This window comes from Balaenoptera borealis, assembly GCF_965194805.1.
Source record: "Balaenoptera borealis genome assembly, chromosome: 2".
NCBI classification, from domain to species: Eukaryota; Metazoa; Chordata; class Mammalia; order Artiodactyla; family Balaenopteridae; genus Balaenoptera; species Balaenoptera borealis.
The window spans coordinates 61,824,870-61,838,616 of NC_138867.1; the positions used below are offsets into that span (position 1 = coordinate 61,824,870).

Genomic DNA, 13,747 nt, shown 5'->3' on the forward strand with positions numbered 1-13,747 from the left:
TCCTTGCCTGTCCTCCAGGAGTAGACATTCTCCTTCCAACTCTTCTTCAAGGTCTACCTCAAACTGTATGTTCAAACCCTATCACCTTCCTTGACCATTCCAGTTTACAGTGACTTTCCTAACACCTCTACATACATGACTACGCAGTTTTTCTTTTTTCTTTTTTTTTTTGTCTACACCGCGCAGCATGTGGGATCTTAGTTCCCTCACCAGGGATCAAACCCTGGCCCCTGCAGTGGAAGCTCCAGAGTCCTAACCACGGGACCACTAGGGAATTCCCTAGACTACCCACTTATTTGGGTCCTAAATCATACACTCATACTGAAAATTGATATGTGTGAGCCTTAATTGTAGTACCTAATACATGGAATCATCGAGGTGAAATGAACTTGAGATATCCGATTCAGCATGTCCAGAAACACAGGAAATTCCCCTTGAACATGCCCCTGTCTGGGTGAACACTGACTGACAGGGTGCTGTGCCTCAAAATGTGGCCATTTCACCTTTGAATTGCTCTTATAAAAAGAGGCATCTGCTTATTTATTTATTTTTGGCTGCATTGGGTCATTGTTGCTGCGTGCGGGCTTTCTCTAGTTGTGGCGAGCGGGGGCTGCTCTTTCTTGCAGTGTGTGAGCTTCTCATTGCTGTGGCTTCTCCTGTTGCAGGGCATGGGCTCTAAGGTGCACGAGCTTTAGTAGTTGTGGCACGTGAGCTCAGTAGCTGTGGCTCGCGGGCTCTAGAGCGCAGGCTCAGTAGTTGTGGCGCATGGGCTTAGCTGCTCCGCGGCATGTGGGACCTTCCCAGATCAGGGCTCGAACCCCTTTCCCCTGCATTGGCAGGCGGATTCTTAACCACTGCGCCACCAGGGAAGCCCGAGGCATCTGCTTTTTAAGGGAGAAAAGCCCCACTGAGCCCATTCCAACCAGGGGAGTGGGATAGAACCTCCTTGCTCTCCCATCGGAAGACACTCCCCTGAGTCCAGCTGAGATCCCTCCTGCTTATTTTCTAACATTACAGGGCAGCTTGTTAGAAATGCAGATTCATGAGCCCCAGTCCAGACCCAACTGAACTGGAAACTCTGAGGGTGGGCCCCCAGAATCTGAGTTTCAACAAGTTTGAGAAGGACTGCAGCTCCCATGTGAAATGGAAACCAGCTGGCCACCCTCTATCTTTGCAGACTTCAAAATGGTTAGTGTCACTATGCCGCCCTTTCTCCATCGAAATCATCTCTTATAACTCCAGTTATTTTATTTAGCCAGCCAATTATTTTATTTAGCAACCCACACATTCCACATTTGACAAGCAGGTGAGGACACGGGTTTAGAAGAGTCCCACATTCCTCCAGATCTTATCACTCTGAGGCACAAAGAGAAAAATAGCTCCAGGTGACTGCATGAAAACAAAACAAAACAACCCCCCCCCCCCAAAATCTTTAAAAACTGCCACGTGTAGTTTAATTTCCTTAAAAGCTAAGCCGGAAAAGGTTTTTGTGGTGTGCGACCCCAGCTGGGCTGGGCGACAGTTCCGTACTTGGGGGAGGGGAGCGGGCCCAAGGTGATCCGAGGATGACTCGCAGTTGTGTTTTGAGTGGTTGCTCGGCGAGTGTTTATCTTGTCCCTCCAGCAAACACACACTCTCAGTTTCTGGTCATGAAAGGGGAACCCTGTATTTTGTAGACAAGGAGTCACAGAAGCAACGTTCGAGGGGAAAAAAGAAAAAAAAGAAAAAAAAAAAAAAGTCAAGGCGCAATCTCCCCAGAGGAAAGGAACCGCGCTGTTTGTCCTTTTGTAACTGAGCAACACCCTGGGCGGCTGGGGCTGGCTGTGTCTTCTGCGGTTTTTCTTGCTCTTCTCCGCAGAGGTTCACTTCCACCCTCTAAACGCTCCACAAGTGAAAAAGCAGGCGGGGCGGCCGCGGGCCCCAGTGGCAGGGGATCCCGGCCCAGGGCCCGTGCAGCCCCTTCCTCCAGCCGCGGGGCCGGACAGGGGCGGGTCCAGGCGGCAGGGCGCTGCGCCCGGCGCGCGGTAGAGGTCGCTGCGCCGCGGCGCGCGCTCTCACCGCGGTGGATAACGGGGCCGGGCTGTAGGAGAAAGGAAACCTGCCTGGGAGGCGGCGGCGGCGGCGGCCCGGAGCGAGCGAGGGAGGAGAGTTCACTTTTGCTCCGGTGTCAGCGCGCGGCGGCGGCAGCGGGCGCTGACGAGGGAGCACCGAGCGAGCGGGGCTCCCATCTCGGGGCGGCCAGGGGAGGGCCGCGAGAGGCCGGATACGAGCGCGCCGGCTGGGCGCGGAGCGGCGAGCCTGGCCAGCGAGGGGAGCCGCGGGGGGCGCGCCGCGTGCGGGCCCCCGGAACCGCGCAGGATGCCGCACGAGGAGCAGCCGTCCCGGCAGAGACCCCGCTACGGCTGTAAGTGCGCCGGGCGCGCGGGGTTCCGCCGGCCTTGGGGAGCTCTCTCCCTAAGGAAGGGTTGGAGAAACCGAGGGAGCGGGTGCGCGCCGCGGAGGAACCGGAGGGCAGCGGCCCGGGTGGCTGGCAAAGTTGGGAGCTGGAGTTGCAAAGGCTAGTGAGCGGCGTCCTCCCGCTCTCCCCACAAATTCCTAATCCCCAGCTGGCACCCCAATCGTCTACCCCGCACACCCCACCGTGGCGCGAGGCAGAGCTGGGTCTGCACCCTGGGACACACCAAGTTGGGTGTTTAAGGGTATCAGGTGAGGAGCCCTCGGAGCTCCTGGACGCTGCCGGCTCGGGCCAGGGGGTGGCGTAAGGGACCCTTTTCTTCCAACTCAGAAGGGGAGGAAAGTTTGTTTGCTGTGGCCGCAGGTGGGCTCCGCAAGTAGTGTGCCCGCGCATTCTGCTAGTAGCAACGTCGGCTTTCCTGTAAGGGGTGGCGTCTCCTCCTACCCCGCTCCCTCGGGCTTCACCTGGGCCGCAAGAGCCAGTTTGGGCCCCACAGGTGCGAGTCCTTTCCTGCTGCAGCTGAAAGGGGCACCTCCCCAGTCCCCCCCCGTGCGGCGCGCGGGAGGATTGCAGCCGGGACAGGACGCGGCTCTGGGCTCCCCGGGATCCGGTTGGAGCCGCGTGACTTGAATGAGATAGTGTCGATTACCCAGCCAGGGTCTACCCTCGGAAAGAGGTTGCTTTGGCGGATCTTGAGTGGATAGAGCCAGATTAGAACCAACCACGTGGCTTCATGTGCAGAGTTCAGAGTCTTTACCAAACATGTGTCAGGAAGTATTTCCTTTAAAACAAACAGAAAGTTGGCACGCTCTCTCAACGGGGTTGGCCCTGTCAGTGATCCCTGTGGCGGATCACAGGTTAATCTTTTGCCCAGGCTGGCCTTGGTGGCAAGGGTACCAGGTTTGGGTTAAGATGGTGAACGCTGCTGCATGTTTGTGGTTCTGGCTGGTTGTGAGGGTCACAGGCTTGCCTAATAAAGGGGAGTGGTCAACGCGCTCACCCTCCCTTTCCTCCCCGCCAGTCTTGGAATGGAGCAGCAGAGATGAGAAGTTAGTTTTCCCAGGTGACCTTTTCTGTGTCAGCCAGTGAGGAGGCAGCCTGAGGAGTCAGCTGCAGCCTCTGTACTCTAGGGAAATGCATTTAACACTTAACCCAGCCCTGCCCTTTGCCGCCTTAGTTTGCACTTTGCCTAACCACACAGAGGGCAGAGTTCCTTGCGGTGGGATGTGCTCATCCAGAGTGGTGTCAACCATCTTCAGATTGGTGAAAGTCCTTCATGTGTCAGGCTCCCAGAATGTATGGTAGCTTCACTGTGTCAAATTATAAGATGGCCACAATGGGTAGAAACTAGGCGAGTATGAATTTTAAAATGCGTTTTGATATCACATTCTAAACCATGATCTGTTTGGCGTGTGTCATCCCTCACTAGTTCAGTGTGCTGGGCAAACTTGCAGTGCACGTGGTGCATTAATATGGCATTTCCATCTGTTTCCCTGCATGAGCGTCTTGTGATGGCGCTTGGTTTTCATTGAATGCACCTGTAGTTTTAGAGCGCTCTTAGAAGCGGCAGTCTAGGAGATTCAGATCCCACAAGCATGAAGAGCATTGCACATCGGCACATAGCCACTTTTTTTTGGAAATTCTCGTCCAACTTTTCTCACGAGTCTGGTGTAATAGGTGATGTGCCATCTTGTTGGAAGTTATTTTGTGAGATGTTACTGTAGAACAAAGATGAAATATTAGCTCACTAATGTAATTCTGCAGAGAAGATATGGAGAAAGGAAAAGGGTGAAGCTGCTATACTAATTTAGACGTGAGTAGAATATTATATTACAACCAGAGTATCTTTCTACAGTCAAAACTAAATTTAATTGAAACTTATGCATAGGTGTGATTTGCAAAATCATTTTTGTGCTGTTGTAACAAACTGTGATATAGTTGCCAAAGGAGTTCTGAAAACATGTTGCCACCATGATCTGTCAAAAGTTTTGTTCCAGTTACTTGAGAGTTAAAAAGACCAGCGATAGCAAAGAGGGGCTTTGTGACTAGACTTAGATGATTTCACTCATCACTGATGATCCAGTCAGCATTTAAGTGGCTCCTGTGGGTCAGTAATCAATATGTCTGTGGCAGGAATTGTGGTTTTCTACCCTCTGCAAAACTTTCCTTTCATGAGAAACGTTGTAAATGATAAGTGTTTCACTATTTGCTTCTCTTTAAAAGTGTAGCATAAGCCCAGCATGGGTGTGTTTATGTGTGTGTTGCAGGGGAAGGTTCTGGCTGATGCTCTGAGCTTTTGACTGATGCTCTGGTCTGCATGGTGAGATTTCTGAATCACCTGTTAACTGGTGTGTTTCGGTGGTCAACACAACTAAGCCTCTTATCCCTTTCCCAGTACTAGAAATTTAAGTTCTCAACTGTTAAACTCAGGTGTGTAAAACAGGATTGAATACATCTGTGTTCAGGGCAGCTTGGCTCTAACCGTCTATCAGTGCTTTCCTTTGAAAGCAGAGGGATGTATGCGGTGTTGCCCTGCAATGCTGTCTGTAACAGACAAAAAGTCAAGTCCCTCCTACGTGCACTAATGTTTTGGTTGAGCTTTTCAAAAGGTTCTTTCAGGTCACCAGCTAAAGTGTTATTTTAGTATGCTTTTAACTTTAATTACGCATGCCCTTAGCCCAAATGACTTGTTTGGGAGAGTTTAAGCTTGTAATATCCAGTTTGTTGGAGAGTTTAGTGTTGTTTAAGGTGTTAGCAGAACCCTTTTTTTCCTCTAGGGAACCATTGGTTTGCTTTTGCCCCTCATCTTCCCATTCCATAAGCTTTTCAGCAGCTCATTTTATTTAAAAGGCTAGTATACAGGCAGATCTAATGCTTACCAAGTCTTCATGGTAATCAAAAGAGAAACAAAGGCCACTCAGCTTCTGATCGGAGTCAGGTAAGTCCTACAGGTTAGGCACTTAAGCATGGGGTGTGGAATTTAAGTTGGTGAATTTACCAAGTGCTTGTGTGTTTCATGTGCTGTTGTTATCACCTGCTTATTATGACCTCTGAGAGGGCCAGGGGTTTTCCCGAAGCTGAAACCCCTGATACTGTCTCAAAACCACACAGCTAGCTGGTGACAGAGGGAGTTTGGAAGCCAGTGCTGTCAGACCCTGAAGCCTTTTCTCACTGGCTGTTGCCATTTGCCCCTCTTGACTCATCAAAGGGGGCTTTGCCCCTCCTTTCTCTCTGTCTCAGGTGTTTGTCCTGATTTTATCAAACTGCAGAAACCTGTAGCCATTTGGATAGTGTGCTCTTTTAAAAGAAGATGGGTGGTATTCTCTCGAGTTTATTTTGCTTTTTTACCCCTAAGGAAAAGTATCAAAGAATACATGGGCTTTTTATAGAGTACATCTAGGCTTCATTAGAACATTCTATGTGTATGTAGAAACATCCTGTCTCATTGTGAGGCACTGAAATGAAAGAAAGGCTTTTCCATAATATAGCTGCATGCTCCAATGATTCCAAATAGGGTAATTTGTAAAACACACATTATTACATATACTGGCCATGCCTTAAAGTCTAGGGTTGATGAGAAATCAAGCAGAAGTTTGCAGTGGGTTGACTGACCAGTGAGCCGAGGCTTTTTCACTTTAGTGTTCCATTTCGTTTTTCTCCCTTGAAAGGCAGAATGGCGTCAGTGAAGTGGCAAAAGCTTTGGTGTTGAGTAGATCCGAGTTTAAGTCCTGACTTGGCCATTAACTGCCTGAGTAGCCTTGGGGTTTCCTCTTACACGTTGAAGGATGGTGTTTTCCATTCCTGTGACAGTGGCTGGTGTGGTTCCTGGCACATAGTGCTAAACACATTGTAGTGACATCAATCAATTGAGCACCTAACATGTACAGCACATTGCGGATGAAGGAAAAATGACTGAGATGGTTACAGCTTTACAGCTTATAAGAGAATCTGGAAGATGAAGAGTAATGCCTATACTTTTACTAGTGTACTTCCAAGTTCTGTGGAAGTGAAGACACGAGAGTGACGGATTTGGGTGGGGAAATGGGAAGGCTTCATGAAGGTTGTGACCACGACCAGAGGGAAAACTGAAAGGCGTTCCCGTGTATTCGTTGCGTGGGTATTTTGGTGGGGCTGACGCTTAGGAGGTGTGGATGGGTGCCGTGGAAGGGAGGTGTAGCCAGAGGGGAATTTATCATGGAATCCTTTATTTGTAGGCAACAAAAGGCAGAGCTGTCCTAAGAGTAGCTTAATCTAGTCTCTCACTGAAGTATCTCGCTCTTTGATAGGTCTTTTTTTTTTTTTTTTTTTTTTAAACTTTTCATTACATTTTATTGGCAAGTGACCTGATGAAGTGGGAAGGGTAGGTGTGCTTGGAATGCATGGGGTTGGAAAGAGCAGGAGGGTGGGTGAGGTTTGGGGATGTGTGCGTCAGGGGGTGCCCTCTCTCTCAGAGGCCCCTTCACCATGCTTCTAGGTTGGGGAATTATTTTTACTGCCAGGTTGGTCAGATAGTTCCACTTGGGATAGGCTAGAAGTAAATCATGATGATGCTTCTGGAACTGGTGGCATCCAACGAATACAGAGAGAGGTAGGTCTGGACCCTCACCGGAGCCTAACAGACTCCAGCCAGGGAGACAGACAGCTAACTCCAAACCATTTCAGAACGTAAATTCTCTGAAAACAGGTTTAAAAAAAAAAAAAAAAAAAAAAAAAAGGTGTAGTTACAGCAGGGCAAGGATCTTGACAACGAAATTATCTAGAGGGTAGGGTTTCTTCTCCCTCTTTTTTTCCTCTTACTCTCCATTACTTAGTGGCAATTTTGACTAATCAAATTTCACTGGAGATTCAGGGCAGTCACAGGAGAACATCTCAGTTTGGTTGAAAGTGGCTAATGCCGAGTTTCCAGTTCATTAGCAGGCCCTCAGATCTGACTACACTCTCACTGGACTCTCCCTTAACCTTACAGTCATGGGTTGTGCATGGCCCTTCTTTCCAAGGTGCCCGGAGGCGCTGACAGCTGTTTCTCCAGTCAGTGCAGTGGCTTTCCTGGAGCAGTTCCTGGAGCAGCAAGGGCTGTAGAGCATCACCTGGGAACCTGTTGGAAAGGCGAATTCCCTGCCCCACCCAGACCTCCTGAGTCAGGGCGGCGGGGGTGGGGGGGGGTGGGGTGGGGGTGGTGGTGTCCTACAAGGGCTTCTGATGCACTGCTCTAGTGCAAGGGTGAAAAAGCATTCCTAATACACAGATTACCCTCTCCACAGTGCTTGCAAGTTTTTGTCATGTAAGTAAAAACATGTGAGCACGTTACCAAATGCTTTATTTACAGTATGCCTTGTGTGTTTGATTTGAGCACACACATGCACGGCGTACAAACCCCGGCATTGATTTCTGTACAGGTTTGTGTTTATTTTATAGGATCTGTTTCGGTATGGCATTAAGGTTGCTTTTCTCCCTTCTGGGAAACAAATGTGATTTAGAAGATAAAGTGCCAAATCTCCACTAACTAGGGATTAAGTGACATCAACTCCCCAAGGATCTCTAGGGGGAGGTGGCGCTCTTTGGAGCCATTGGGAAGGCTGAGTGAGCTGGGGAACCTGTTTGTGGAATAAGGAAGGTCCCAATCCTGGCCATTCTGGACTTTAATCCTTGCAAGGCGGGGCCTGGACGGTAAGGGTTGAAAGTTGTCTCTTCCCTCCATTTTTTTTATCCAGGACAACTTAAAGTGTTCTTCATTCATTCACAACTTTGAGAGCAGTTGAGTATGTTAGCAGAGATACTATTTGATAGGAATTAGTGCACCTAGGTCATGCCCACATTACAGAAAACTACTGACCTGTTTAGTTTTCTATTGATTAAAGATAGGAGGACATTCCTCTGATTTTTTTGCTTAGGATCCCCAAAGAGGACTTTTAATTGTTCTGCTTTTTCCATTACTCCTGAATCTCTAAAGAAAGATGTTTTTATATCATTTTTTGCACATTAAGGCAGATTAGTTCCTGATAATTTTGGCTCACTTCTCATTTTATTGCCAATATGAACTCAATCTTATATAATGTTAAGGCAGATCCTTAGTCATCTTCATATAAATGGACTTGATTTGCATGTGATTGAAGCAACAGATGTTTGAAATTCGTAAGTAATGCTTAGGTTCAGTACCTAGCTGGTAACCTGAAACCCTGGTACCTAGAAGACACTCAGTCAATATTTGCTGTTGTGACAGATTTTGCTTAAAGTGTCAGCACTGCACTGTTGGTCTGAATGAGGAACTTGTTTCTATTATCTGTTAAATTAAAGATAATCTCAAGAGTTTGACTGCCAGGCAAATATTTAATGTTGAGTTAAATTTGCTTTTACCCTCTGTGGAACCTGGGCAAGTTATTTTAATTTCTCTATGCCTCCGTTTCCTCCCCTCTAAAGTGCAGATGGGAAAGTGCATGCTCAGAGGGTTAAATGATTCAGTGCACATTCAGAATGTGTCTCCATAGTGCCTGCACTTGACTGGTGGGGGAGGGGTGGCAGTAGTATTGCCCTCATCTCTGCTGCCCCTTGCCTGTCTCCCCACCTCCTTGCCCTCTTCTCACTTTAGCAGAAAGCGGATTTAAAATCTTGGTCCCATACACGTTTTTTTGGTTTTTTTAAATTGAGATATAATTGACATAAACATCCCATGCTTTCTTGAACGTATATACTCAACGGGAAAATAGTTATCTGTATGGAAGTGGAGTCAGTCTATCAGTTTGGGTGGAGATGAAATTCTTGTTCATGTATACTTAAAAAAAAAAAACAACTAACGTGTTCTTTTGCTGACTGTTAACAAATAAAGTTGGATGGTGGGTTGGATTTCTGCGCTGCATTGTTTTATCATCTTAAAAGTGGTTGCGGGATTGTCACTAGCATACCTGAGTGAGGAATTATTCTGCAGTTACTAAGCAACCTGTTGTCTCATTTCAGGGTTAAGTTGATCATAGCTGCTGCTGCTGGTTTGAAAGCCCAAGGGTTCATGACAGTATCGAGATAGGAAGGAGCTGCTTGAAATAAGTGTTAATCTTCATGCCTAATTCAGATTGTGGGGTTTGGCTTCGATGAGTGGGTCCTCCGACCTTCTGGTCAACCTAGTACTGTGGGGATTTAGAAGGGGGTTGAGCAAGAGGAGGAGGAAGTGTGCTGGGTTCATTTGACATCCCTCAGGCCTTACTGCCTCTAGAAAGATAGTGAAACTTTAGGTTCATGGGCCAGTGAAGCTCAACTTAGAGGAATAATTGGGATATTGGAGCCATTGGATGTAGAGAATCTTGGCTGCTTCTTGTGTCCCCACGTTCAGATTACTCATTCATTCTGCTCTTCCCCCTTTCTTCTACCAGGGTTTTGTTTTGTTTTGTTTTGTTTGTTCCAGCAAGTTTCATACAAATGTTTCCTATCGACCCTTCTACTCCTCATCTCCCCCAGAAGGGAGCATTGAGATCAGCCAGACTTGGCTGGTTCCTACCTGGGTCCCTGGGTATGTCGGTCACTTCCACATTCTTTGCCTCTGCCCTGGGCTGACCAGGCAGGCTTCCCAGGGTTGGGGTAAGAGGCCCGGCAAGATGTCAGTCACATCATCAGCCTCACGGAATATGAGTTCTCCGTTCACGCACCCCCTAAACTCTGCTCCCCCCATATCAAATCCAGAGCCTTGCTCGTATTGCACTCTTAGGAAGTTTTTCCGAGAAATGGTCATTACGTAGCTAACACAAATAGGCTCTCAGTTTCATTCTGTTTCTACTAATGATTTTTATTTTCCAAAGGAAAAAATACTCATTTAAAAAGAATGAGGCCTTCTTTCTAGATTAAAATTATCCAGTGCTTAAAATTACCTGAACTCTATACCATACTGCCTCAAGCCTTGTCCATTTTTATTTCCTTTATGCTTTTTTTAGGCCTCTTACCCCTCCCTCCCTCAGTTTTTTTTTTAAAGATTGAGTTGTAATATTTAAAGTCATAAAATTTAAAATATAAAATAAAATAAAGGGAATGTATAAAGATACAGTTATCTGTCCATGAGAACCAGGGACACATGAGTCCTTTCCTTGCTTTGGCACTGATTCTGGGGACAGTTTCAGAGCTTTCCTCCTGAGTTCTGCGATAGAATATATGCTGTTGTCAGTTTGAATTGGCCGACAGTTTGGAGGATTGTGCTTACGTATTATTCTTCAAAGTAGACTCTGGTTGTTAGCTTTGCACATTTGATTAGGTGAACTCTGAGAAAGAAATGGAACTTATAATGTGCTTCTATGTAGTAGTTTTGAAATCTCTGAAAATGTGTACCTTTGATCTGTTGAGTAGGACAGACAAAATCCAGCAACCAAACAGGGAAGATAGACTTAACCTATGTACTCATGAATATCTCTAGAAGGTTATGCAAACATCTTTTTAGAGGTTACCTTTGGGGAGAGAGACTGAGGGCAAGGGTGAGAATATTATTTGAATTGTTTTTACCACGTATTACCTTTCAAAAAATAAAGCAAATGTGTTTTGAAAAATATTGTAATACGTTGGGACTTCCCTGGTGGTGCAGTGGTTAAGAATCCGCCTGCCAATGCAGGGGACACGGGTTCGAGCCCTGGTCTGGGAAGATCCCACATGCCGCGGAGCAGCTAAGCCCATGCGCCACAACTACTGAGCCTGCGGTCTAGAGCCTGCGAGCCACAGCTACTGAGCGCGTGTGCCACAACTACTGAGCCCACTTGCCACAACTACTGAAGCCCATGCGCCTAGAGCCCATGCTCTGCAACAAATGAAGCCACCCCAACAAGAAGCCTGTGCACCACAATGAAGAGTAGCCCCCCGCTCACCTCAACTAGAGAAAGCCCACGCGCAGCAACAAAGACCCAATGCAGCTAAAAATAAATAAATAAATAATAAAAATAAATTTATTTAAAAAAAATTGTACTACATTGATGACTTTGAGAGTAACATGGATAAAATAGAACAGGAATAAAATCCATGAGGGTCACAACTGTGTCTTTTGGTCACTGCTGTATCCCCAGTGTCTGGCATATAAGTCATTCAACATGTCAGCAGTAGTTCTTTCTAGGTAATGAGATAATGGGTGAACTTAAAAAAAAGGTGTGTTTTCTTCTTCTCCAAATTTTCTACTATAAAAATGTTTTTGTTTTTGTTTTGTTTTTTCAGAAAAAGAAAAAAGACACTTTATTAATTTTATGTGCATAATACATTCTTTAGTTATTTTTTTTAAACATCTTTATTGGAGTATAATTGCTTTACAGTGGTGTGTTTCTGCTGTATAACAAAGTGAATCAGCTATACATATACACATATCCCCATATCTCCTCCCTTTTGCGTCTCCCTCCCACCCTCCCTATCCCACCCCTCTAGGTGGTCACAAAGCACCTAGCTGATCTCCCTGTGCTATTCGGCTGCTTGCCACTAGCTATCTGTTTTACATTTGGTAGTGTATATATGTCCATGCCACTCTCTCCCTTTGTCCCAGCTTACCCTTCCCCCTCCCCATATCCTCAAGTCCCTTCTCTAGTAGGTCTGTGTCTTTATTCCCGTCTAGCCCCTAGGTTCTTCAGAACTTTTTTTTTATATTCCATATATGTGTGTTAGCATACGGTATTTGTTTTTCTCTTTCTGACTTCTCTCTGTATGACAGACTCTAGGTCCATCCACCTCACTACAAATAACTCAATTTCGTTTCTTTTTATGGCTGAGTAATATTCCATTGTATATATGTGCCACATCTTCTTTATCCATTCATCTGTTGATGGACACTTAGGTTGCTTCCATGTCCTGGCTATTGTAAACAGAGCTGCAATGAACATTTTGGTACATGACTGTTTTTGAATTATGGTTTTCTCAGAGTATATGCCCAGTAGTGGGATTGCTGGGTCGTATGGTAGTTCTATTTTTAGTTTTTTAAGGGACCTCCATACTGTTCTCCATAGTGGCTGTATCAATTTACCTTCCCACCAACAGTGCAAGAGGGTTCCCGTTTCTCCACACCCTCTCCAGCATTTATTGTTTGTAGATTTTTTGATGATGGCCATTCTGACCAGTGTGAGATGATATCTCATTGTAGTTTTGATTTGCATTTCTCTAATGATTAATGATGTTGAGCATTCTTTCATGTGTTTGTTGGCAATCTGTATATCTTTGGAGAAATGTCTATTTAGGTCTTCTGCCCATTTTTGGATTGGGTTGTTTGTTTTTTTGATACTGAGCTGCCTGAGCTGCTTGTAAATTTTGGAGATTAATCCTTTGTCAGTTGCTTCAGAAATGTTTTTATACTTAGAAAAATTAGAACAGTTTCCCTTTGCTACTCGAGATACAAAGTTATTGTTAGCTATGAACTTTGCCTTGAAAAAATTAGAGTCTGAAAAACAGGTCTGTTATTATGGGAAGGATTCAGTGGAGATCTAATTTTCTAAGGTGTCTGTGTGTATGTGTGTGTGTGTGTGTACATGTGCACATGCTTATGTGAGAGACAGAGATTGAAAGGCTAAAGTGTTGAGAGGTCCATGATGCTCTAGTTGTTAAGCTGTTGTAGTTGGGATCGAGATGATGAGAGGTTGATAAAAACCATAAGGATAAGCAAGGTGAAGTAGGGAGCGGTGATAGGCAAAAATCCCAGATGGGCAGGAGCTAATCAAAGTTTTTAAAATTTGTGAAGGGAAGATGTGTGGGAAGCCGACTTGTATAAGGCAGTGAATGAAGAAATAGTGTTCACAGTGAAATAAAGGTGGTTGACATAAAAGGGGATTTTTCTCCTGGCTCAGGAGAACTCTCAAGAGCCTCACCGAGGTAGACCACTCATTATTTTTTTATTCAACAAGAGGTGCTGGATGCTTTGTGTATGATGGAAGTTACCCGGGGCTTGCAGACTAAATGCCTTCGGGTAAAGTGTGAGCAGAGCCTTATATAAAATGGATAAGAAGCTTCGGAGTGTCCCTCAGCTGGAGATGGCATTTGCTACCTTCACCACTCAAATTGGGAGGAAAACATTTGTGAACAGTGCACAGACAGAGCAAGGTGAGTCTTCCCCTTGGAAGCTGCCATCGTCCCCTGCATTATGTTGTAAAACTGAGGTAGCTGGAATGGAAGTATTGTCACCCTGGAGGGATGAGAGTCATGGGGCACTGTGATGGCAAGGGCGGTATCTAGCATCTGAGGGCTTAGGTGGAGGTGCCACTTATTGTATGGCATGGGGTATGGCTTCTCTGAGCTTCCGTCTACACATCTGAGAAGTGGGTTTATGTTTACCTCAAAAGGGGTGTGAGGTACGGGAGATTG

The 13,747-nt window shown here is 46.1% G+C and overlaps 1 protein-coding gene across 2 annotated transcripts in view; it reads left to right on the plus strand.

The window, feature by feature from the left end:
* Window positions 1–2,088: 2,088 nt before the first annotated feature.
* IQGAP2 (IQ motif containing GTPase activating protein 2) overlaps window positions 2,089–13,747 on the plus strand; it is a 290,309-nt gene continuing 278,650 nt past the window's right edge. Inside the window, exon 1 of one of the 2 annotated variants that reach the window (XM_082375039.1) lies at window positions 2,089–2,404. In XM_082375039.1, coding sequence (XP_082231165.1) covers window positions 2,359–2,404 — 46 coding nt within the window. In that variant the 5' untranslated portion in view covers window positions 2,089–2,358. Of the gene's footprint in view, window positions 2,405–6,551; window positions 7,562–13,747 lie in introns of those variants that run through there. The other variant, XM_082375038.1, reaches the window with a different exon arrangement.